The sequence below is a fragment of the Musca domestica genome, unplaced genomic scaffold (assembly GCF_030504385.1).
Source record: "Musca domestica strain aabys unplaced genomic scaffold, Musca_domestica.polishedcontigs.V.1.1 4, whole genome shotgun sequence".
Lineage (NCBI taxonomy): Eukaryota > Metazoa > Arthropoda > Insecta > Diptera > Muscidae > Musca > Musca domestica.
In genome coordinates, this window is record NW_026712328.1 from 16,305,195 (window position 1) to 16,331,800 (window position 26,606).

The 26,606-nt window shown below is 36.4% G+C and overlaps 1 protein-coding gene and 1 long non-coding RNA gene across 3 annotated transcripts in view; one reads left to right on the forward strand and one right to left on the reverse strand.

The window, feature by feature from the left end:
* Positions 1 to 25,603, reverse strand: part of LOC101888125 (putative uncharacterized protein DDB_G0282129) — a 130,967-nt gene extending 105,364 nt beyond the window's left edge. For both annotated transcript variants that reach the window (XR_009343059.1, XM_059126923.1), the window contains exons 1-2: positions 24,674 to 25,603; positions 5,289 to 8,189 (exon numbers count right to left, since the gene is read on the reverse strand). Coding sequence is in view for 1 of the 2 variants with exons in the window: in XM_059126923.1 (XP_058982906.1) it covers positions 5,289 to 7,375 (2,087 nt within the window). In the remaining variant the exon portion in view is untranslated. The remainder of the gene's footprint in view (positions 1 to 5,288; positions 8,190 to 24,673) is intronic.
* On the forward strand, positions 14,485 to 15,275 carry LOC131804293 (uncharacterized). Its single transcript, XR_009343060.1, has 2 exons — positions 14,485 to 14,867; positions 14,925 to 15,275. It is a non-coding gene; the product is annotated as an uncharacterized LOC131804293 (long non-coding RNA).
* Positions 25,604 to 26,606: the final 1,003 nt, after the last annotated feature.

A 26,606-nucleotide genomic window follows, 5' to 3' on the forward strand; every position in this document is an offset into this window, starting at 1 on the left:
GGCCTAGGATAAAAACACAAAGGTTTTTGCAAAATTCGAACAATACATGCGCCATATGTCATAAAAATCTTCCTGAAATTTGATATAGATGCATGTGGTTAAGATATGGAGGTGGTTTTAGAATTGCATTCAAAATTTGTACGAAAAGTACTAAATGGTACTAAATTTGGTATTGGGTGAAGGCATAGGACCGGAATCTTCAAATTTAACTTTGAGGTCTCTTTTGGTATCCAGAATCGAAAAGTACTTGGTGGTACTAATTTTGGATCACTGTTGGTGTCTAGGATGGAGAGATGTACATTGTTTTGGATATGCGTACTAAATGTTGCTACATTTTGTATTGGGTGGAGGGATGGAGCTGCAATTCTTAAATTTGACATAGAGCTCGCCGTTAGTTTCTACCGTTTTCTTATGGAGATAATGAAATAGTTTTAACAGAAAACTACAAAATGAAAGATTCTGTAGACTATTGGTGTAAAAAGTAAAAGGCATTTTGAGTACTGAAAAGGCGTAACACGAACTGTTGCAACGAATTTAAAATTTTAAGGTGAACTTTTCGCTGACGAAGTTGCGGGCAATTGCTAGTTATTGATAAAATTATATTTTTCCTCCATGTTGTCAACAAATAAAATATGCCCGACTTTGAGTCAAATGCTTCTGTAATCGTACGCCAATCGTCTTATCCATTGGGTTATTTGAATGTTGCGAATGCATGATTAATTTGTTTTACAACTGAACGCCTACATTTCACTCGCTATGAGAATTTTTCCCTTTGAAACTTATAATTACAACAACAGCGGCAATACATGCAAAGCAACGACATCAAGGAAAGACGTTTCAAAATACAAAAAAAAAAAAAAAACAGAAATAAATAAATAAAACAATCGAAATTTATGACAAAAACCAAGTAGGAACTCAATGTGAACTTGATCGGCATTGTGTAATCGCAAGTAATTCTCAATAGCTGTGTAGGTTTTCAAAAAAACTTGTAATTATACTGGGAAAAAGTATGTAAATTGTAATCTTTGGGCGAATATATAAATATATATGTATTGCAAGTATGGAAACAAAATGAGAAGCTGAAGGTTATTTGTTAAATTTAGATATTTATCAGAGATTTAATTATTTATCGTTAATTTAGAGAATGGGATCAATAACAAGTCAGTTGTTATAGTTTAACTATGTAATGCGTGGGTACGTTGAGTACGAAATGGTCTTTGCTATTCTAAAAAGTTTGTTCAGATTTAGCGATAAGAGTTGTAAGAGACTATACAAATTAGGAGTTCGAAAAAATCTCTGTCTGGAACCCATGTGGTGTCCGTTGGAATGGCAATTTTCGAATTTCGATAAAAGAAAAGTTGTGCTGAATTGTGCTAGGTTTCTGCTCAATTGTGCCGAATTTTTTTTCGAAATTCGAAAAAATTTCTGAGATATTCAAAGAAAGTTTTTTTTTTTTAAAAATCTGAGAGAATTGCAAGTTTCGAATTTCGAAAAAATTAAAGTTGTGCTGAGTCGTATTCGGTTTGTGCCCATTTGTGCCGTTAAATTTTTTTCGATATCTCTTACCAATTTCGAAAAAACGACAATTTCGAAAGTATGTCAGAATTGCAATTTTCGAATTTCGAAAAAATGAAAGTTGTGCTGGGTCGTGCTTGATTTGTGCTAACTTGTGCCGTTTATTTTTTCTCAATATCTTAAACCGTTTTCATGATATGGCAATTTCGAAAAAACCAGTATTTTTCAGAAAAATTGCTGTAATTTTTGTAAAAATTCAAATGTCGAGATGCTGTAAATTGTGCTGAGTTGTGCTCACTTATCACAATTTTTCGTCCATACATAACGAATTTCCACCTTTACTCGTTACTCGCTAAAAATTAAAAAAATGTATGTCGTACCCGTTACGAACTTTAAACACGAAATTTGAAACAATTCCGGTACAAAATATAGCTAAAATCATCAAAATACCGAAAATACCATCGACAAATACAATATAGATAAATCTCTTCCAGGGAGTAATGTACTCAGAAGGAACTCTTTTTTGTGGATTGTCAGACAATTCCAATCATCAAAATGCCGGTACCGTTATATGGAAACAATTCTCTTTCAGGACATACTATGTATGGTGGAGGGTATAAAAAGAATACGGCTATGCCGAACGTATAATATTTCTTCCTAATTTCAAAAAGCTTTTCAAAACAAAAATTTAAGGAAAAAATTGGCATTTTTGGACAAAAATATCACAAAAAATATATGTTAGGATCTAAAAAGTTTACGTGTATATGGAATGTATAGTTAAAAGCTGATTCCCTCTAATCTTCGAACTCAACATTTTATTGTAGAAAGTTTGAAAACTTTCAACTTATAAAAAAACAAGTAAGCAAAGGCTATAGTCGTGCGGGGCCGACCATGTGATACCCTACAACACTACAATATGTGAGAAGCCCCCTCATGTCTAAATCCATTTTGGAAGATTTCGCTTTTGAGATTATATCACGGAGCACTGCCCAGATATTACCCTTAGGATTTTGATCAGGGACATTTTCCCAATATTTATGCACTCCGTCATGCTGTTAGTTTTTGTGGTCCATTTTACACCTAAATATAATCCAATGGTCATCCAAAATGCTAAAATTCTTCACTGTGCTTAACTATCTTCTCAGGCGTGTCGATTGACTTCAATTGTGTGATCAGTATTTTTTTCCGTTTTTTTTTTTTTTAATTTGAACCCCTAAATATTTTGAGATCATCTCCAAAAGCAATTTCGCTATATCCGTCAACGAAATGAGCGGAAAAAAGCCAGAAGTTCGCCTATTGTGTATTTCGGATATCGCCTGTAAGTAATGTTGTCTTAAATTCTAACTTCATGATTAGATTTCGTGTCCTTTGGTTTCCATTTGTGACCTTTATAACGGCTGCAAAATCAGGGACATTTTGAGTTGCTGGTCCATTTCAACCCCTAAATATATTGCGGACATCTTTGAAAACAATAGGCTTAGCCCTTCTAAGCCTAACACTACCTTTGTCAAAAATTTCGTGAGGATCGAACGACAATTGCAATCTGTATATAAATAATAACCCCAACCTGTGTTGTAAAGAGCAAAAATATTACAAAATATACACTTCAATATTTTAAGTCAACTTGAAAAAAATCGCATGCGATAAAAAATATGAAAAAAAAAATAAAAAAAATGTCACAAAATACTACAAAATCTATATTAACATCATTATTTGTATCTTTTTATGCGATTTTTTTTTAGATTTTATACTTTTATGCCAAAAGGGCATTCTAAATTTACAACATTTGTCAAAATCGCTCCAGCCATTCTGGAGATATAAGCATTTTAGCTAACATCCCCTTCCTTTGTATATAAACATTGTATATATTTCGCTATATATATCCGGTATTTTAACTATTGGCATCTACGTAACGGTCAGAATTGACCTGTTCGTCTATTTGTGATTTCGCCGGCATTAAAAATATTCGCGGTTTAATGGAAAATTTGACTTTTATTTATCACAAATGCTATGGTCTATTTCAACCACTAAATGTTACCCAATGACCATCAAAATTGGAAGGCTTCTGCCCAGCCCAAAGCTCTAGCCCCATGCTAAATTTCGCGTCGATTGGTCTATAATTGTGACCTGTAGAGCAACTGCAAAATGTGTAAAATTTTCAGTTTTTGGTCCATTTCAATATTATGCGATCTTCTCCAAAAGAAATAGGGTTCTATTCTGACCCTAGCCCCACCTACATTCTAAATTTCGTGAAGATCGGGCCATAAATTCGACCTGTAGAGTGATTACAAATTAACATGGACAGACCGACGGACATACATAGCTAGATCGACTCAGCTCGGCGAGATAGGAAGATCCATATATACTTTCCTATGTGGGAAATTAATATTTCGTGGTGTTACATTTGATCCAATCAAACTAATAATACCCCCAACACAAAGTGTTGTAGGGTATAATCATTCTCCAAGGACAAAATACGTTTTGGCATATATCTCAATATCTAACAAGGATATGTGTGATTTTCTCTTCGAACATACATTGACCTATGCTTTTATATAGACATTTTGAAAAAATGTGCATTAAAAAAACATTTTTCAAGGACAATATTTCTATATTACAGGATCTGAAAAGGATACACGAAGATATCCGACAATGCTAAGTCAATTTTTCAAACGAAGAAACATAGAAATAATAATTTCCGACCTTAAATTGGGAATTTCCTTTTTTTTACACTGTGTGACAAAATTAAGGTTATCCATAATTACAGGAAAACCCCAGTCGATCATAAAAGTAGTGCTAATATAGAATATACGTGTATCGGAGTTTTGAAAGTGAATTGACCTAACTAGTGAGACCAGCCACTTCCACACTTAAGTAATTTACGGATTAATACTCCTTGGAATCGCTGCATTTAGATATGTTCGGCAATATTCCTGATGATAATACAATGCTTATTTTGGTGAAAAATGTTATCCCTCAAGCTAGTCAACAAATGGCCCTTTTTGATTAAAAACTTCCTTAATTTGGGGTTGCGGCAAGACGAAACATTCTGCAAATTGGTTTGCCCTAAAATTCTATATAAAAAAAATCTAAACCTTACCTATACACCCGGAATTTATAAATATTAAAAACACATTTTAGGATTAACGCCGTACTTTACATAGGTTTATGCATAATTGCCATATAAAGCATCATTTTAGAAGGACGAGGTAAAAGACAAAATTATTTTTCAAAAATTTCATTTTTGATTACCTAAGAAATGAAATCTCTGTACATCTCACAGCATTAAAAAATTTATAGAACTTTCAACTACTTCAAATATTATTTGTTTAAAAAATTGATCCAGGATTGGAAAATTGAACAATGTCATCGCAATAACTTGATTCAGAGTATCTTTATGTAAGGACTGTGCCAAAAAAATGACCTATAACGTTTTTGAACAATAAGAACTCAATGAACCCCCTGGAAGAGGGGTTAACATGTTCTACTTTTCATGCGATGTAAGGAATATACAACTATTCCATTTTTTAACTCACCTTTCATAAGCTACGGAAAATTACAGAATTACCCTCAAATTTAGAATTATTTTTAAAATATTTAATTTATAAAAAAAGTTGAACTTTGTGCACCATTTTTTAAAAAGTTTTCAGATCTATAGAATTTTACTTAAAATAAATACCTTGATTCCTCCGTCCTGATTGTTTACATCCACATTTAAAACATCTATCCATTTCCCACTACCAACAAGAATACATTTCCAATGATCCACTTACCTTTTAACACTGCGACTGCTACGTTTTGTTTGTTGTTGCTGATCTTGTTGAATCAAGTGATGCTGTTGTTGTTGCTGTTGATGGTGATTGTATTGTTCAGCCTCCTTGACGCTGTCCCATGAATCACCTACACCAGACGACGACATCTCATCCATGCGTTCTTCATCTTCCAAACCGGAATCTTCGAGACTAATGTGACAACTGGTTAGAGTGACCTGTTTACCGTTGTCACCCACTTCTATCCAGTCCGAGGTGCGAATGCGTGACGAACGTTCGGTGCCATAGGGTGAAGAATCTGACGAACAGCCAGACGGTGTTCGTTTGCGTGGCGAATTCTGATTGTTGGCAGAGATGACTTTTAGCGATTTCTTGAGGACTTTTTCAATGTCCTGGCCTTCATCTTCGCCATCGTCGTCACCATCACCATCGGCATCTTCAACGTTGTCGGCATCAATATCATCATCGGGATTTGATTGTTCATCTTGCATTTTGTTGTTGGTTTTGATCTCGAGGGTTTTGGGTGGTGGACCAGCCTTAAATTGCAATTGTAGCTGGCGTTGTTGTTGCTCTTGTTGTGGTTCATGGCCATGGGATTTGGTTTGCAAATTTTCCATAGAACAGGAGCGGGTACGCATTGCTGCCAATTCGGAAATTAACATTTCATGAAAGGCGGCCGATTTCTTCTCTGGAGAATTAAAAGCCGAAACCACTTGCCTGACACCAATCAGCTGCTGCTGTTGCTGTGATTGTTGTTGCTGCTCCTGCTCCTGCTTTTGCCCATTGTTTGCAGTGTGTGTTGGGGTCGTTGTTATAATATTTATACGGGTGCAATTGTCACTGCCTTTCGAAGCGGGGCCTTCCTCGCTGCCGGTATTGACCACTGTCACATTCGTCGGTGATGGTGTCTCCACCATCGTTTGATGTTGTATGGCCCTTTCGTGTTTGGTTATCACCATATTGCTAAGACCAACAGCCGACTCATGCTTCTGCTGATTGACCATAATCTCGGAAAAGAGACGCTCGGCAGCATTTTTAAGATTGTTTTTAATCTCCACTGTCTTGCCGCTGAGATAACCACCCGCCGTTCCCGTCGACACTGTCGTAATGTGAGCCCTGGAGGTAAAGTGGTCCAGTGTGGTCTTGGAACGTTTGAATAGACTCACACCCAGTGTTGAGGTGCCATGAGAATTCGAAGACGATGATGTTGTTGTCGAAGTGGAATTCAGGGAATTGGTGTCCACGTCCACATCCATGGTGGCCACTGGGATTTTAACGATTTTTCTTGGACGAGGCAAAGGTTGCGTTGTCGGCTGTAATTGGCTGAGATTGATTTTGTTGCCGACCCTTTCGAAATCGGCCCGGCCCAAACTAAGGCGACTGTCTTTGAGGTTGGATGGGCTTTTAGTGTGTGATGATGGGGTATTCATGGAGTGATGGCGATTAAGGGTCACTGAGCCCTGTGATGACTGTACAATGACAATATTGTTGTTGTCACGGTTTTCATCGGTGATGTTGGCTGTGGGCGTGGGCGTAGTTGTTGCCGTTGTTGCCGTTGTTGCTGCCGATTGCTGTGTGGGTGAAGTTGCATCGGTTGCCGTTTGAATGCGTGCCTTAGCTGTGGGCACATCGGGTGCCTTTCTCAACTTCAGGGGGGGTTTAGGGGCATGCGTGCCATTTGTCAATTTTGCTGTGGAGCTGGTTGTCGTTTGAGTAACGGCATTGGCTTTTGTTGTCGTTGTCGACGATTCGCCACCACTACCACGTTTCTCACGTTCTTCTTGGCGTTTTTGCAAATTCAACGATGGAGATTTGTAGATAACCGTGCGACCGCCACTTGCAGCATTGCCACTCGTGGTGGCAGCTACCGGTGCTGGTTTCTTAAGAATTTGAGGTTGTTCTAGACCTACTTTGCTAGACGAACGTTGCGGCAAGTTGGCAGCGGCGCCGCCTGCACCAGCAGCATCTCGCTGTGTTCTCAACAAACTCGATTGTTGTGGTCTGGGTGGAACTGGTGGACCGGGTCTTTTGGCAGCCGTTGTCTTGGCCGAGGGGGTCGGTATCATGGTTGTAAATGTTGTGGTTGCCATTTTGCTCACGCCGCAGTTTTGGATGCCTCCAACTTGTCGTTGTTTGATAAGGTGAGTAGTTTGTTTGGTTGGGAGGTTGGTTATTCGGTTGTCTCAACTGGGTCTACTCCGCTACCGATGGTGACGGCAGTTCTTGTTGCTCACTCACAACCCGTCTTTAACTGCAAAGACAAATCACAAACCTGTCTTTGTAGGTCACTTCTATAACGATGACGTCTGCCTGCTTGCGGCCGTCTCCCTGCTCTTGCCTGAATGTTGGCGTAGTTGTTTATTTTCTCTATAAGACTGGCTAATTGACAGACAGACTGGCTGAATGACTGGTTCGCTGGCTCACTAGCTGTTGTGTGGTATTTTGATTTTTTTTCGTTGTTTTGGATGGGATTTTCAATTTCTGTTTAGCATAAAATTTTTGTTGACGCGGACAGCGAAGAAGCTGAAAACACATAAAACACTAGCAAAAACTACCACAGAAACTTGTTTCATTTTAGCTGATCTTACGCTGGCTGTGGCAACTGATTTAGACCACAACTTCTTTGCTTTGCTATCTCATTCGCAACTTGGCTTAGTTTCTCGTCTGTTTTTTTTTTTTTTTTTTTTTTTTTTGTTTTCTCTCTCAAAACAAAACAAATCCGCAAATAAAATTCATTGAGTATCCGATCTTTGTTGAAGGAGAGGGGCACAAGTCCTGTTTCTTTGCTGTCTGCCTGTTCCGTTGCATAAAGTTCTGAGACGTTGGTTGCTGTATTGGCTGTGATGTGGCTTACTTTTTGGCGTTTATTGGCCTAGATTGTTTTGTTAACTCGTTTTCATTGATCTGCAAAAAAGAACAAAAAAAGAGAGGGGAGAGAAGAAAAACCGTATTAGTACATGTTGATACAGACGTGATGCATTTCAATTTATTACAACTCGAGCATGAGTTCTCAGCACCTGTTCTACTTCGGTTGCTGTGAGAGGTTGAAGGTTGCAATATTTATACTTTTTGAGGTGTGATACAAGCTTTGTTTTCAAACTCCGAATGAATGAGAAAAAATAATTTGATTTAAATGCCAGAGATATTTTAACAAAAAAATAATATAATTAAATGTATGAAGAAGGGTGTGTTTTTGGATAACAATAATGTTGAATTTTTTCAGATTTTCCCAGGGAAAAAACTCTTTAGGAACGGCGAAAAGTGTTAAACATTGATATCCATAGAAAAGCAAGACATATAGCACTTAGTTTCCTAGATGGAGGAGCCATGTGGACATACATAACACCAGCAACTGTTACCCAATTTTGAATTCTCTGATTTCAAACTGTGTTCTCTTCTCTGACAGTCAAAATTGTTGCTGAGCATACTTAGGATAAACTGGCACTAGACTAAAGAGTAGGAGTTATACACGAAGTTTACTCTCCACTATTTTGTTGTGGAATAAAAATGGAAGCAAAAATGGTCGAAATTAAATTAAAAACGAGCCAAGAATGGAAAACTGCAGAAGCAAGGACCGACGGATTTTGTGTAGGTAAATCAACACTTATAGAGATCGAAGGGCAAATAATTCCTACCATGTTGACCTCTTATAAAGCAATGGGTCTATGTGGCTCTAGTGTGGTCTGCGAACATCAGTTCAACGCAATGGAGAAGTATTTAGACCTATCAGAAGCAGCCCTGCGAACTCCTCATCTTGACACCAGTGGACCATTTACATGGGGAGACCAAAGTTCTTCATATGCTTTCTTAGCAGTACATGCTTTGGTGTTACCGCCAAAGTTCTAACCAACATTAGTTCTAACCACCATTATATGGTCGTTAGAACTCTGCCATCCAGATGTGTCAGTAAAGACCTTCATATTCAGGAAAGAAAGGATAAACGATACATGAGAGAGTCTCTACCTATCAGAATCCGCCCTGGAACTGCTTCTGACAGGGTGCCTCTTCTTGACACCACTGGACTACTTACATGGGGAGACCAACGTTCTTCATATGCTTTCACAGCAGTACATGCTTTGGTGTTACCTTATGAGTCCTTCAAACCATTATGTGGTGGTTATAACTCTCCCATCCAGGCGTGTCCGTAAAGACCTTCATGTTCTGGAGAGAAAGGTTCAACAATAAATGAGAGAGTCTCTAATCGGACAGGCCTGAATAGCATTCATGCTGATGCAGACATTGATGTAATAAACCGCTACAGTATGAGTGCCCTCCTCGAAGTCCATCTCCATCGAGTGCAGCTGAAGACTGTCGACTGCCTAGAGAAAATACTGTAGTTTAGAATTCATTACTTTCAGGATGGTGCAGTCGTGTCAATTCTGCCCCGCCAAACTAATCCAACGTACTCCAGATCTAAGATCTCTTCTTCTCTTTTGCCCAAAAATATAACGGGAACGGGAAGGGCTTCAAACTATAGGGAAACTTCTTAAGGTAAAAAAAAATCCTCTGAAAGGTCTACTCTCTCTGTATATGTATAAAAACTCGTTGAAGATTTCTTATCTATTTGGAAGGGTCATTGCCTATTAAGGATCTATGGAAATTGTCTGGATGGTCTTCTATATATATAAAAACTCTTTGGAAGGTTTTATCCCTATATGAGACATCTTGACAGTATTTCGCTTACAGAGGTCCTGTGGAAGGACTGTACAGAGCATCTGTAAAAGACTTATATCGTCGGTCTGCCGGCAGATATACAGGGTGAAATGAAAAAATGCTAACCAACTTCAGACTGCTATCATTTTGAAGCCAACCGTCCGACAGTTGTTAAAATTATTCCGGTGACAGCTCATTATATAGTCTACAAGCGTACAAAAGCATTTTGGTGAGAATTTTCCAGAAAAAAATTTTTCGTGATGGAATTCAAGCGTGATAGTGTGATTTCTTTATATTTGGCTGGAAAACCACTAGAGGCTATCGTTAGAGCTCTCTGTGAATAAATCTTTTGTGTCGCTCATTACCAAGATACTTGTAGCGTAGCCCGATGTCAAGGAAGTGGACGGAAGAAAACAGAAACATCAGCAGAATTGGTCCGAAAAGTAAAGGAGCGACTTGATCGAAACCCGCGTCGAAAAATGGCTCGTGAGCTGAACATATAGCGATGATGCATTCGACAAATATTGAAAAATGAGCTCGGGGTGAAATTGAAATTCCAAAAAGTGCAAGAACCTACACCACAACAGAATGAAAATAGAAAATAGAGCTAAAGAGTTACTTCGCTTGGCGGAAAGTGGTGAACTGACGAATTTGGTTTTCTCCGATGACAAAACATTCGTTATCCAGCAGTTTGTAAACAAACAAAATGTTCGTGTTTACTTGCCAAAGAGGTCAGCTTAAAATGTGCAGCTTCGGTTGGCCACCGCTCGTATTAATCGACCGTGGCATCAGAATAAATGCCGAATATTATCACGAAAATATTCTGAAGGGTGTATTAAAGCCTTGGGCATGTAAACATTTTGGCCGCAGACCTTGTTCATTCCAACAGGACTCAGCACCATCGCACTCAGCACTCGCTATCCAAGAATGGTTACAAAATGAGGTTCCTCGCTTCATTTCCAGCGCACAATGGCCACCAAAATCTCCGATACCAATCCGTTGGACTATTGTGTCTGGAGTATTCTGGATAGCAATGTTGGGACTAAAAAAATACCAAAGTGAGCGCTTCGCCGCGAATGTGCCAAAATACCGCAGAGCAACATTCGGGCAGCGTGTGAAGGTTACATTGGCTGTTTGAAGGCCATAATTCGTGCCAAAGGTGCACAATTCAAACAAATCTAAACTTATTCTAAAATTTGAAGCTATTTCCGACATTTTTTGCTTTCATTCAATAGAATTAAAAAAATGTAAAAAATATGGCGTTTGACATTTTTGCAATTTTTTATCTCACCCTGTATACCCCTAGCATTTGGCCATTTACGTATACCTTTCTTCTGACATCCCATAAAGAGTGTTTGACAAGATTAAAATCTGCATGAGCGTGAGGATAAATTGTATTTTTTAAATTGTTAAATTGTAATGTTATTGACAGAGCTCTGTTAACAAGTTAACAGTTTTGGTAATTCGAAATCTTTCGATATCGGAAATAGATTTTGAATATGGACTTTTTATATTTTGGAAGCCCCTAAGGAGATCTTTTACTGGGTGATATTACCTTATCCCCAGGTATCGCAGTTTCTATGCTATGTTAATAACATTACATTTTTAGTCTTTAAAAAAATACAATTTATATTCACGCACATTGACATGTTTTGTCATAGAAACACAGTTCTTAAGGACTAAACTTCAGATAGTACCAGGCTATATCCCTAAAGACTTATTATATCCTTCACAACATCCTCTTCCTTTCAAAATTGTAGGTATATTGGTTATATAAACAGTTCTGCTTCCCTAAATTTCTAGTGAAAGGTTGTTTACAACGTGTTGGTCATACAAAGAAAGCATGTCGGTTGTTGGTTCGCATGCGCACCCATATATCCGTTGCGATCCGTTCGTCTGTCCGATCATTTAACTATCAGCTGTAATTGAGGTACTACAAACATAAGCACATACATATTTATCTTTTTTTTGCCCGTTTGGAAATTTATCGCTCTATAAGTTTTTAGTTTGTTTTGGTCGGTCCGTTCGTATAATTTGCCTCTTCAAACTATCGTTGTTGTTGTTAGTGTTATTCGAAAACCAGATAAGTAGGTGCTTCTCTAATTTTTCGTTCGATTTTTTGTTTGTTTGCTCTGTTGTGATTATGTTGTTGTGAACTACCGCCGTCGCCGCCACTCTAATGCCCACCAAGCCCGTCGCCGAGGCAGATGCTGAGGCCAATGTCGAAGCACAATATACATATCGATGGTGTTTTACTCATGTTTGGTTTTTGTTGTTGTTGTTGTGGTCATCGCGATGAGAAGATAGTAGTAAAGTCGGATGTTTGGCTATCTATGAATGTATCTTTCTTTCTTTCGTGTTATTTCTTAGAGATAGTTCCTACAATGATGGTTGTTTGGTGTAGCATTGTTGTAATTTGGAAAGTGTTTTCTGCTGGCAATTGTTGTTGTTGCTGATTGAATAAACAGCAGCAACAGCAACAACAGCAAATGCTTCAATATGCATGCGTTCCAATATGTATGATAAGTATGTATGTATGTATATGTGTATAATCAAATATGTCTGTTTGTATTGCTGTTTGCATACTGAAGATATGCGAATGAATCAGTTCGAATGTAAATACGGGCTAGTCAGTCTTTCGCTTCATTAGCTTGTTTAACAGCGTTTTTTCGCTCTCCTCTATTTGTTTTTGTTAACAGTTGAAGTTGTTGATTGCTGTTTGGTGTTGGCTTTGTTGTTGTTGTTGTTGTCGCTCTGTTTATTTGGGAAATGTCTGTTCCCGTTGTTTTGCCGATGCTGGACTTGCTTTATATATGCAAAATTACTAACATCAACAACACATCCTCCACCATCACAGACAGCAACAACAATAGCTACTTCCTTTGTAGGAGGAGTTTAAACATTTGCTGTTCGTTATTTGTTTCAAGTTTGGAAAACTTCAAAAACAGTTTATCGTAAACTTTAATATAATTTATTGATGTAAATATACAGCACATAAATGAGTGTGTTCATAGGTTTTATGTGTTTAGAAATTATTTCCCCATAGTTAGGTATTTATTGAGGAAAAAGTATTGAGATCAAATGTCATAAAAGAGATGGAAAAGTTACATCAATTTGCTAATTCTGAGTTAATTCCAAAAACTGAATCAACGTCTGATAATAACATGGGGAAATGAAATTCGTCAAAAATTATGTAAAATAGGCCCAAACGTTGATTAAGACTTAAAAAACTTTCAGTCAAACAGAGAACTTTAATCTGACTTGCTCTACAGGAGAAGTGAAATGAAACAGCTGCAACAGTTTAACTAAATTTGATACAATAAAATTTTTGGTTAAACCGGTAGAGTTGGAATTCGTACTTATATAGTACAAAATTTGGTAAAAAATTGGAATTGTAAGGAACCGATGGAGCTGGAATTTGAAAATTTGAAATGAAAATAAAGTGCAGGATACATGCACCGAGGGATTACTGGAAATTCGAACTTTAAATTTAGGAAAGATTCTAAAATGTTACCAACCTTTTAAATGGTACCTTTTGGTATTATGTGAACGGATAATGAGCTTGGAAATGGAACTGTACTAAATGGTACTAAATTTAGAACAGTTTGGTTCAGTGTAAACTGGTGAAGCTAAAATTTTGAAATTTTGTGTTGGGGCCCCTCTTGGTAGTAGGTTCGCAATAAAGAGGTTGTTTTAGAAATGTGTTCTATAATTTTACGAAAAGTACTAAGTAGTACTAAATTTGGTATTGGGTGAAGTAGTAGAGGTGAAATCCTGAAATTCAAAATGGATGTCACTGTTAGCGTTCTATATTTGTACGAAAAGTAAAGTAGTAAGTAATGGTTCCAAATTTGATATTGAGATCTCTGTTGGTGTCAGGGGCTGGATTCTTGTTCTATGAAAGTATGATATGAAAAATATTTCCTTTATAAAATTTTTCATTTGACATTTCTTCTCTTTATAAAATTTTTCATTGAACAAGAAATGAGTCCCTGGAATTTAGATATGGAAAAATGTGTACCATAATTTAAAAAATTATATTTGGTATTCAGTGAATCCATAAAGCTGGAATCCCGAAACTTGATATTGAGGTATCTGCCTTGGGGGAAATTACAGAGCTGAAATTTGATATTCTGGTCTCTGTAGGTATCTGGAATTGAGATATGGAAATCATTTTGAAAATGTGTACTATAATTGTTCGAAAAGTACAAAATTTAATATTGGGTAAAGGGATAGGGTTGGAATCCTCATATTTGATATTGAGGTCTCTACGAAAAGTAGTAAGTGGCATAAAATTTGGTATTGGGTGAAGGATGGAGCTGGAATATCGAAATTTGATACTTTAGGTCTTTGTTGGTATCTGGCGGTGGTTTTGTAATTTCGAACTCTAATTGTTTGAAAAGTACTAAATTGTACTGTTGGTGTCTAGGATGAGAAATGTATATTGTTTTGAATATGAGTACTAAAAGTTACTTGATTTGTTATTTGGTGAAGGGATAGAACTGAACTTCTGAAATTTGATATTAAGATCAATGTTGGTTTCTAGAGTTTACACATGAAATAGTTTTGCATAGAAAATTGGGTGTAGACCTATTTGGCAATGCTTTTACTATTATCCCCCACGGTCAACTTCAAACTGAAAGGTTTTGAAGATGTTTGTCTATTATTCATTCCAAAAGGAAAAACTTGAATGATATAAAAAACATTGAAAGTCTGAAAATTAATATAATTAGAAAATTTTGTCAAAAAGAAAAATTGTTTTTATTTTGAATACTCTCGGAAAATCGAAATTTTAATATGAACTTTTCGCTGGCGGACGCGAGCTCTTGCTAGTAAATTAACATTAAAATCGAACAAAAAGGCAGAAGCTAAACAAATAAAAACGCATAAGTTCGGCCAGACCAAACTCTCAATACCCCCCACCATGAGGTAAGGAAAAATTTTAAAAATATAAATATCGATATTGAAAATTAGGTCCAATTCCAGTTTTGCCGGTGAAATCCGTTGAAAAACATTCTTCAAAATACCAAAAATCGATGGTAAAAGTTTTCTGCGACAGTGCGAAAATGTGACAAAGATCATCAAAATACCAAATGTTCGGAGGTGTCGCTTAATAAGTGATATAAGAAATAGAGGACAAATTCGAGCAGTATTCTGCCACAGAAGATAGAACCCATACCGAATTTTGGCTAAAACTGATATATGTGGCTAAAATCATTAGAATATTGAATATCAGGAACTCTGCCAGAAAAGATAGATCCCATTGTGAAGTACCAAATAATTCCAAATTCAAATAATAATTCCAAATTCTTCAAATAATAAGAATACCGAATATGAGGAGTTATCTTTACATGGGAAACATGGACCTATATAGACAATTATTTGCCACAAGACGCAAAACCTGTTACGAACACTAAGTAGCGGCTTTTAAACGATTCCGTTTGAAAATGTGACTTAAATCGTCCAAATACTGAATATTGGGAAATACTGTTTTATGGGGACTATGCGAAAACGTGGACCGACATGGCCTATTTACGAACTTAACATGCCTACTGACAAAATATATATGTATGCAAAATTTTAGCTTTCTATCCCACATTCGTTCGAAAGATGATGATTGCAACCTACAGACAGACAGACGAAACTTCGTTCATTCGACTTAGAATTTTACGCTGAGTAAGAATATATATACTTCATTAATATAACTTTCATAGTCTGGTGGAGGGTATACATGCTCTCACAATTTTTTAGTTTCCTAAAAATATCGTTAAAATAAAAACCAAAAATTTATGAATGAAAATATTAAATTAAAGTTGGCAACACCATTGCTAACTTGCCGAATACTTTCATTAGTTACTAAAATTATAAACATTTTACGATTTTCGTGGGTAACTCAAAAAAGTTATAGAATCCCACTAGGGGTCGGTATCAAATGAAAAGACTCTTCTTCCCAAATATTTCAAATTTATAAGCCTTTAATATCAATTAACCCCCAGTTTGCAATGACCCCATTGATTAGCAATAATCATAATTTATAATTAATTTTATCAATTCGTTTAAGAGGGCCGTAACAAATCAATCTTATCATTCTCATTTCGTCTTTTTTTTGTTTTGTAATTAATACCGAAACATTCGTTCATCCATCGATGCATTCACTCATTCCCCAATTTGAAAATTGCTCCCCCCACCTCCACGTCCAAAAACATTCTGCCATATGGCAAGAGAACTCTTTTGGTAAGTTGTTGTTATTTTAGGCGTGAAATGAAAACAGTTCACACATTAAGTGGGTCAATTTGAAATTGCTTTTTATCAAAAGGCGATATTGAAAAGTAATTTCAAATATTCTGAAACCTAAGTGGAGGCACTTTGTAAAATTGACAGAAACAAAGAAGCCCAATGCAACCGTAATATTTTAAAGCTTTCAACATAGTTTCTTTAATCTATATTTTTTAAACAATGTCCCGAGAGAGTTGGTACAATAGTCTTCTTATTATTTATAATAATGGAGGGCCTCTGATATATTCGATTTTCTGAAACAGTGGTTTTGAAACAAATTTTCTTTTTAGTGAAGTCCCAAAACTAAGAACAAATCTGGATATCTCAAAGTAAATACAGTTTAGTTCGGCCGGACCGAACTTTTAATATCCACAATTAGGAAGGAACTTGGAAAATGTATTGTCAAAAAACCGAATATCGTGTGGGGGCTAAAGGTGCGGGTCTGTATTGCCAATTATCGGTCAAAAAGGTGGTGCCTATTACAGATTCCAATTACCTAGCTTCAGAAGATTCCATTGAAAAATGAACGCTGAAATAATCAAAATACTGAATATAAGGAGGTGCTTTTATATTTGGCCTATACAAAGACGGAGATCTGCACAGGCCCACTGCAAACACAATATTTTAAATTTAAAATAATTCCGGTGAAAAATGTTGCTTAAACTATCAAAATACCGATTATCGGGAGGTGGTCAGGCAACTTTCTGTCGTAGGACGAACTCCAAATACCAAATGTCAAACAATTCCGATGACAAGTGACACAAATCACCAAATACGGTTTATGCAAGTATGGGTGCCTAAACAACCAAAAGACCTTAAACCTGCTGGGACAGTTTTATGGGGTAAAACGTAGACTTCAATGACCCAATTTCAATACCAATAATCCTGCAGATCTAAAATACAATAAAATACGTTTGGCACAAAGGAAACAGAAACGATTTTGAAGTGTAGATTGGCCAGAAGAATTGAAAAGACTACCAAAAAAATACACCGTTTGGTGCGGTTTATGAGCTAATGGCGTGAGCTCTACCGTGCGATGATATCGAACTTTTATTATTTTCGATATTCGATGCTTATGCTTTGGATGCTCTCATCCAAAGGACCTTCTGATATTCGGTATCATGATGATTTAAGACTCATTTTCTAACGAGATTATTAAAAATTTGGTACTTACATAGGATTCATAATTTCTTCTAACTACTGTGACAGATAATTGCCTAGATAAGATCATGTTTTGCTATAACCCCCATGTTTCGATACTTACCGATATTCGGTATTCTGATGAATTAGCCACATTTTTTAGAGAAATCTTTAACATTTGGAATGTAGAGTTTTTAATGGATTCTATCTTCTGTGGCAGAAGACTGATGGATCAGACCCTTTATATCTTATATCACCCATAAAACAGTACCTCCGATAATTTTAGCTACATATTAACAGAATTTTCTCAAATTTAATGTTTAAAAATCGCAAACGACTATCTAAATGGCAAAAATGCAATCCCGATTCTTTCATTTTTAAAGATATTCTCTACCGCATGGGGCGTCATCTTTCCAAATTATATTGTGTAGTAGAGCTTTACATAATCCCATACGAAATACAATTTTAATATTTAAAAATGTTTTTTTGCATTTTACAAATTTCTGTCTTGCAGGTCAGACCAAAATAATATTGTTGTGCATAGTTTTGACAAAATCACGGTGAGAATGCCAGGGAATCTTAATCCGAAATTGTCCAATCTGAATTGTCCGAAATTGTCCAATCCGAATTGTCCGAAATTGGAAGTGGTTTAGGTAACATCTATTCTTAGCTCTACTTATTGCAATACACTGTGCTAGGACCAAATATTAACCGGGATATATTGACTCAAAATATGATCAAACATCCCTTTATTTGCACGGCATAAATAAATGTTGAAATGCACAGATTTAGCAAGGAAACCCAAAAAAGTTAAAATAATTTCCCGATTTATATCTTACAAATTTTAATTATAGAATTTTATTTTATTTTACGGAAATATAAACTTAAATTCTTAACATCACCGTCACAATCATTGAACTCGGTTGTTGATTCATAGTCTTTAAAATATTAAAACCATATCAGTTTAAAGCTTTTAAAATTAATTTTGGCAACACATTCATATATTTCCGTGTCTGATTTCTTCGTAGCACTCGGAATGATTCGAACAAATTGTGAATCATTGCTCTTATTGTTATTCGGAATGTACATTCTTAGATATTGGGCTTCAATCATCCATCGAAGCTTGGGAATCACTAGCGACTGATATCGTAAGAGACAAAGGCAAAGGCACTTTCACTGCGTAATGCAATTGTTTGAAAAAAAGTATCATGGATTTAATATTCAAAACTTTAGAAAAATTGTATTTTTTTAAGATGGATCTTTCTTTAAAATAAGTCTGAAGAAGTCAATAGTCGGGCGGGGCCACCAATATGCGTATTTAGTAGAGCTCCCGTAACAAAAGAATTTTTTTGAAGTAGATCATATCACCTATCAAACATTTGGCATTAGAGCAGTTATAATTTGGTTTCAGGAGGAACTAATATATGGGAGGCATATCCAATTCTGAATCGATTTTCAATAAATTTGACGGAGATATTTCAATCTTTTATACCAAATAACATTGCTATAGATTGGTATGGTTTCACTTCGAGAGGATTATATAAAAAAAAAATAAAAACCGAGTTCCGCCAAATGGAAACATTCGTCCCGAAATTCACTCCATTTGGGCTGATATTAGCCATTATTTCCACAACAAACCTCAAATCGGATTAAGGATATATATGGGAGCTATATCCAAATCTGAGCCGATCTTCATAAAATTTGGTAGAGGTATTTCAGGGCTGTATTTGATATGTGATACCAAACATCATTCTTGTGGGGTTCGTATTACGAATGTGGGGGAATTAAATACCAATTCGGATGAAAACTATATATGGGAGCTATAGCTATATCTAAACCGATCGAAATCGATATATTTGCTTTTAGACCGAATTCGGTACGATGTACCAAAATTCAGAACTTTTGGACTTATTGTAGCCATTTGGTGCACAATTAACCCGAAATCGGTTGAAGATATGTATGAGAGCTATATCCAAATCTGAACCGAATTTAATAAAATTTGACATAGTTATTTCTGGGCTGTATCTAATATCTGGTACCAAATATCATTGTTTTCGAATGCATATTACGAATGTGAGGAGCTTAAACGCCAAATCGGATGTAACATATATATGGGAGCTATAGCTATATCATCAAATTTGATATACTTACTTCTAGACTGAATTATGTTGGATGTGTCAAGATACAGGCCATTTGGACTTATATTGGCCATTTGGTGCACAATTAACCCGAAATCGGTTGAATATATATATGGGAGCTATATCTAAATTTGAATCGATTCTCACCAATTTCAATAGGGTTCGTCCTTTGGTCAAGTAAATATTGTTTGGAAAAATTCGTCTCAATCGGATAATAAATGCAATCTGCATTTTGCTTACAAAAATAAATGAACAGACGGACCGACTGACTGACATTCATACATCGACTCAGAAAGTGATTCTATGAATATCTGCAAAAGTAAATATGGGTCTATCTCGCTTCCTTCTCCATGTTACAAACACATAGACAAAGACATAATACCCTTACCACTATGTGGTGTAGGGTATAAAAAGAATCTCATATAAAGAGCTCTTTTACTGGCTTCAGACATTTTTTAAAGTAAGGAAGTGCAAGAAAATGTTTTAGAGATAAAAAGTTTGAGAATTGTAAAGGTGAAAGAACATAAAAAGCTTTCCAGCCTATTTTAAGCCATCGGCTGGCTTCTTCGTAGAGGAACAAAGGAGTTTTAGGTTGACTTGGTCCGCTTTTGGCCCTACGCTCTTTTGTTCGTTTTTCAAAAAGCCAGCCGATGACTTAAGCCCCTCAAAAAAGCATTTTATTTATTCTCACCTTAAAGGTGAGGACTGGCTTAAGTCATCAGCTGGCTTCTTCTTAAAAGAAAAAATGAGTTCTAGGTTGACTTATTTAATTTCGGTCCGTAATTTATACTAGTTCACCCTACGCTCATTTGTCCTTTTACGAAGAAGCCAGCTGTTATTTTTTTTCTTTTACACATTTCTTTGCAATTCCTTACTTTTGGACAGAAAAGAACTATTACCTGATGTTTTCCTAATGAATATAAGCATACTGTTTCCTAATTACTAATTTATATTTCACCACATTTAATAGTTCATCGAACAGTTCCCATCGAAACTAGCTTCTCCTTACACATATATTTGGTCTCAATAATCTAGTAAAAAGAACGCCAACCGACTGATCCGACATCAACAATTTCATGCATTTTAGAGTAGATCCGTTAATTAAAATCACTTATCGTTCAATTAGCAGCAGCAGCAGCTATCCGCAAACAGAGGAGTCGAAGAAAAAGAACGTGAATCAGAATTGCCCTAAAAAATCACTTGACAGAATCTATTTAGTGAGAATAATAGGCTTTGTTTGTGTGGCAACAAAATGTCAGGCAAACGTTGTTTCCAACGTGTGTGTATATGTGTGTGTATTTCTGTGTCGCATATGCAAAACGACAATAATGGCAATAACAACATCATCACCAGCAAATACTTATGAATAATAAATTGCCAATTCAACAATCCACAGATGAGTCATAAAAAATTTAATGGCGAAGTTTTTCTATGGACTTTTTGTTGTTTGTTGTTGGCGGCTGTCATTCGGATGAGACGGAGGATTTTACAATGCACCACCACCTCAAACGTAAACAACTGGTCGTGTGACCGGCCATACGTTACCATTTAGGGAGGAAACTTGTAACGCTCAATGGGTTTTATTGGTATATATTCGATAAAACTTGGAAACATTATGGGTATTTCTATTTGTAATCTGTAATTATAAAAACTTGTCCTATAGTTCAGAAGTTAACTACAAATTTAAATTTATTTTATGAGAGAAGACTCATTATCCGCATATTTAATAACGCATTCAATCGTTTACTGAATTAAACAAAGATCGTTCTCCACTCATAAACAAACGTTGTTTTTATAAAAACAACAATAATGGGATTTTGCCTGACGATTTTGCAACAACAAGATTTAAAGTTTTAAAAGTTTGATAGGACCAAAAACATCTTGAATGGTTGGTCCCATACCGACATAGTATCTCGCAGTGCTAAATCGATTTAGAAATATGTGTCTGCTTTTCCTTGTTGATTTCTAATCACTCTACAGGTGCCAATTATGGGCCAATCTTCACGAAATTTTGCACGGATATAGGGTTAGGGTCAGAATATTGTTTTCGGAGATGTTATGTTTATGGTTAGAGTAATACGGGACAAAAGCCTTGCAGCCTCAATGGTAATATTTAGCGGGAGAAATGGGTGAAATTACATTTTAAAAAATACCAATATTTCTGGCGTATAATTTTAATTAAATAAGTTAAAAAGAACACTTCTGAAATTAATATTGATGCTGATTTTGTTGAGGTATGCAGTCAGTTATCGGAGATATAGCAAAATATATACAGGAATCTTAGTTGTCAATTATTGTTATGAATTTCCATTAGAATAGCGGAAGGCGTAAACATATTGAAACGAAATTGCAAGGTCTCATGGCTATCATTAAAAACTAAGATATCCTCTTTGCCTGGCTATATGACATTATTCCAAGAATGAAATGGAGCATTCTTCTAGCGAACACAGTTTTCTGGATAATATTTGTTTAAAAGGTGAGAATACACAAAACGCTCTTTTGACTGACTTAAGTCATCGGCTGGCTTATTTATATCCCGCTTCAATAGACCCATTGCAAGACCACATTGAAGCATTAATTCTGAAATGTTGGAAAGCGAATGGACCACTTGAGGCGCAGTCGCGTCCAACATTTGCATTAAATAATTTTCAACCTTAAATTTAATAGACCATACTATCAATTCAAATAAGGATTTCATGAATTTTATTTGTTCTTTTTCGAAAAAATTGTCTATAGCTCTTAAAAAATCATCCTTTTGTTAGTACTAATTGTGTTCGTTGTGCACTATAATCTTGCAACTTCTCAATAGAAACCTGCGCTTTGCCTCTTATGTGCCCTCTAGATTCACTACAGGGTGAGATGAAAAAACTGCAACCAACTTCAGACTGCTGTCATTTCTAAGCCACTCGTCCGAAAGCTTTTAACATTATTCCAGGAACAGCTCATTATATTGTTTACAAGCGTAAAAAAGCATTTTGGAGAGAATTTTCTAGAAAAAAAGTTATTCGTAATGGAATTCAAGCGTGATAGCGTGATTTCTTTATATTTGGCTGGAAAACCACAAGTGGCTATCGTTAGAGCATCGGTCATTACCGTGATACTGGTAGCGTAGCCCGACGTCAATGATGTGGACGGAAGAAAACAGCAATATCAGCAAAAATGGTTCGAAAAGTAAACAAGTTAAAAAGCAGTAAGTTCGGCCGGGCCGAACTTTTAATACCCTCCACCATTTGCAACGAATTTGGAAATTTTCAAAAAATAAAATCCTTAAAAAATTCTGTTAAAATTTTAAAAATACCGAATATAGCCGTTATTTTGGGGTCTATACGACGTGGACATACATAGGCATTGTTGGTCATAAGCCATTACCATATTCAAATTCGAAACTTGAAATAAACGTAGCTAAAATCATCAAAATACCTAATATAGGGAGGTACCGTTATATGGGGGCTATACGAAGACCTGGACCCGCACAGACAATTTTCTGTCACAGACTGTAGTTCCCATAACGAACTTCAAATACCAATTTTAAAACAATTCCGGTGAATAATGTCGCTAAAACCATCAAAATACCGAATATAGGGAGGTACCGTAATATGGGGGCTATACGAAGACGTGGACCTGCACGGATAATTTTCCGCCTTAGGGTGTAGTATCCATTTTGAACTTCAAATACCAAATTTAAAACAATTCCCGTGAATAATGTCGCTAAAATCATCAAAATACCGAATATAGGGAGGTACCGTTATATGGGGGCTATATGAAAACATGGACCTACATGGCCCATTTACGAACTTAACCTGCCTACTGGAAAAATAAACATGTGTGCAAAATTTTAGCCACCTATCTCAATTCATTAGAAAGATAGCGTGATTACAACAGACAGACAGACAGACGGACAGGCAGACGGACAGACAGACAGACAGACGGACATCGCTAAATCGACTTAGAATTTTACGCTGATCAAGAATATATATACTTTGTTGGGTCTGATATGAGTATTTCGAGGAGTTACAAACGGAATGGCAAAGTTAATATACCCTCCATAGTATGGTGGAGGGTATAAAAAGCGACTTGATCGAAACGTGCGACTCAGTCACCGAAAAATGACTCGTGAGCTGAACTCACGCTCGTATTAATCGACCGTGGCATCAGAATAAATGCCGAATATTATCGCGAAAATATTCTGGAGGGTGTATTAAAACCTTGGGCACGCAAACACTTTGGCCGCAGACCTTGGACATTCCAACAGGACTCAGCACGCGCCACCCAAGAATGCGCTTAATTTCCAGCGTACAATGGCCACCAAAATCTCCGGACACCAATCCGTTGGACTATTGTGTCTAGAGTATTGGAAAGCAAAGTTGGCACTAAAATACCCCAGAGTAACATTCGGGCAACGTGTGGCGGTTTCTTGGCCTTCATATAGGGACCGCGCTTTATGAAGTCCTGCTGAAGTTCTTAAACGTAGTGGATGTAATTTTATATTTTGAATTATTAAAGAATAGGATATTTTTTTCAATGTAAGTGAAGATTTTGGAATAGGCCCAAAATAGCGGTAGTAACCCAAACATTTTGGGTACTTTGAAGGTCCTAACCAGATTTTTCAACTGAATGGCCTACAATTTATTATTTTTGTAGGTTTTGTCATACGAACCAAAACTACAATTTTAAGTTTACTAAGGGTTCCGTCATAATCAACTTCCCTTTTTATTTTTTTCAAGTTGTTTTATTTAATTTAACCCTTTTTTAATAAACTTTGCTCATTTTAACTCAACTCTAAGATAGGACGGCTTTTAATTTAAATTATCAATATACTCCCTCTGATCTATCCAGAACTGCAATCCTATGCGACAAATGTCTCTAACATAATTATTCCGCAATTTACCCAGAAACATGCATATTTTAATTTTGAATTCATCATTTCCAACAAGAAATAGGTTACAGCCGCCTCACATCAGAAAATACCTTCCTTTGTGTCTGGATTTCATTTTAATAGCTTTTCAATTTTAATTTGTTTGAAAACTGATTGAGCCAGGGGGTGGTTGTTGGAGTTGGTCACATATCAGACATCAGACAGATACTTTCAAATTATATTTCATTCATTTGTTGTTATTTTTGTTTTGTTTTCTATTTTCTCTGATGTGTATTTTTGGATACCCATTTGTGTTGTTTTCTTACTTTTTCTCTTCGCTGTGTAGATTTTCACTAGTTTTGTTTGGGACGGAATTATTATTGTTGTTGTTAGTTTCCAGAGTTTGATACACACCCACGCACGCAATGTTGGCTGGATGTTGATGGTTGGTTGGATGCACTGCACTACACCAACAATCGAACTCATTCACTTGCTAAACAACAAACAAAAAAAGACACACGTTGTTTTTATTACAGCTGCTGCTGTGGGCCTGGCAGGCTGCTGGCGATGGACAGACAGCTTTAACTTTCAAACAATTTTTTCTGATGTTTTATTTTTCGAATATGCACACGCACCGCACCGCTTTGCTTTGATCGGCAACACTGCACTGCAGATAGAAATTTTGGTTTATTGGGCTTTGCTGTTATTTTGGCTCACTTCTGCTTCTTTTTCTTTCCTTTATTCAATTTCTTGGTTTTTCTTCCAAAAGGCACTTTTCTTGGTATTATTTCTCACGTAATGAGGAAAATCTCGCGCAAACATACACACACATACGCACTCATTCACAAATTTCTGTGTATTTATTTATTTAACTTGGATTTTTGTTTTCTTTGGCACTCCACTTCAATGGAGCTACGATACGAACGATACGTTATTTTCCTCCTTATGAATTTTTCACTTCACTTCACCTCATTCGCTATGGAATTCTCTGCAGAATGAGGAGACACCAAGCAACAACAACAAGCACTGGGTCCACAACAAATCCGCATTTGTCGGGTGTAGTAATGTGCTGCACATGGACGATGAATGGATGGATGTATGGAACGTTTGTTGTCGTTGTCGCGTATCTTGTAGTGTTTTGTTGTCTGTTTTCCTCGCATCAAACGAAAGAAACTGTCCTCTATAGCGCACCACCGATTGTTTCGCGTCTTTACTAACCAAACCGCACGAGAGCCCAATGCTAACTGACGGCTGGCTGAACTGAGCCCACCTTAACCGAATGCAGCAGTGGTGAGACGTGTTCATTGTTGTTGTTATTGTTTCTTGTTTTGTTTGCAATTCATTCGTGGTGGTGTTCATTTTCACACAAAGCGTTCATTACAGTGGGGACACTCTCTTGTTTATGTTGGATACCAGAAAGAGAGAATGAACACCTCTGCCCATCGGCCACAAAGAGAGGGCAATAATGGGAGAGAGATTAATTGAAAAATGTAAACAAATTTTGTAATGTCATGCCATAGCAAAATAAACCGGCATCGAGCCGGTTACTTTTCCTTTGGAGCTGTGCTCCAAACAGATTATAAATATATGCTCTCTTAGTGTGACTCTTTGAGTATGTCTCTCTTAGCGAATAGTAAACAAACTGTGTTTCACTTGAAACGCCTTAAGGGGGCATTTCAGATACCACCCTTTAAGTTATGGCAACGGCTTTAATGGAGAGGCAAAAAAACTGTTTGAGTTTACCCCCCTTCTAGCGGAATGGGAAGAATGAGTTGCAATGTATCTAATGTCTAGTCTGTGGGTAATATCCGATTTAATATAAATAAACAATTTGTACTTCATTCAAATGCACTCATACGATTTCGGTTAATTCCTAAAGAATTGATCAAAAGACTTAAATTAATAATTACCTCCTTGGTGTTGTTGGTGTTTTCAAGGTGTGTCAGTTTGATTTGCATCTAATGTTTTGTCTTGAAGGAATAACACAGCTAGATTCAAAGCCTGGCCGGCTGCCATTAAAAGTAGTTGTCGGGCCTAAGAGACCATGTAAGGAGATCGGGTTAGACTGAGTCTTACTGAGTCAATAAAGGCATAATTTGAAATATGGGAGGTGGAAAAGGGTATATATTTGCACGTGTATATGTTCACAATTTTTACTGAAAGACCAGTGAAAAATTTAGCTTTAGAAAAATTCCCAGAAACTTGGCTAAATAAGGAGCTTATGAAAAGATAATTATATTGCAAGAATAGTTACGAATT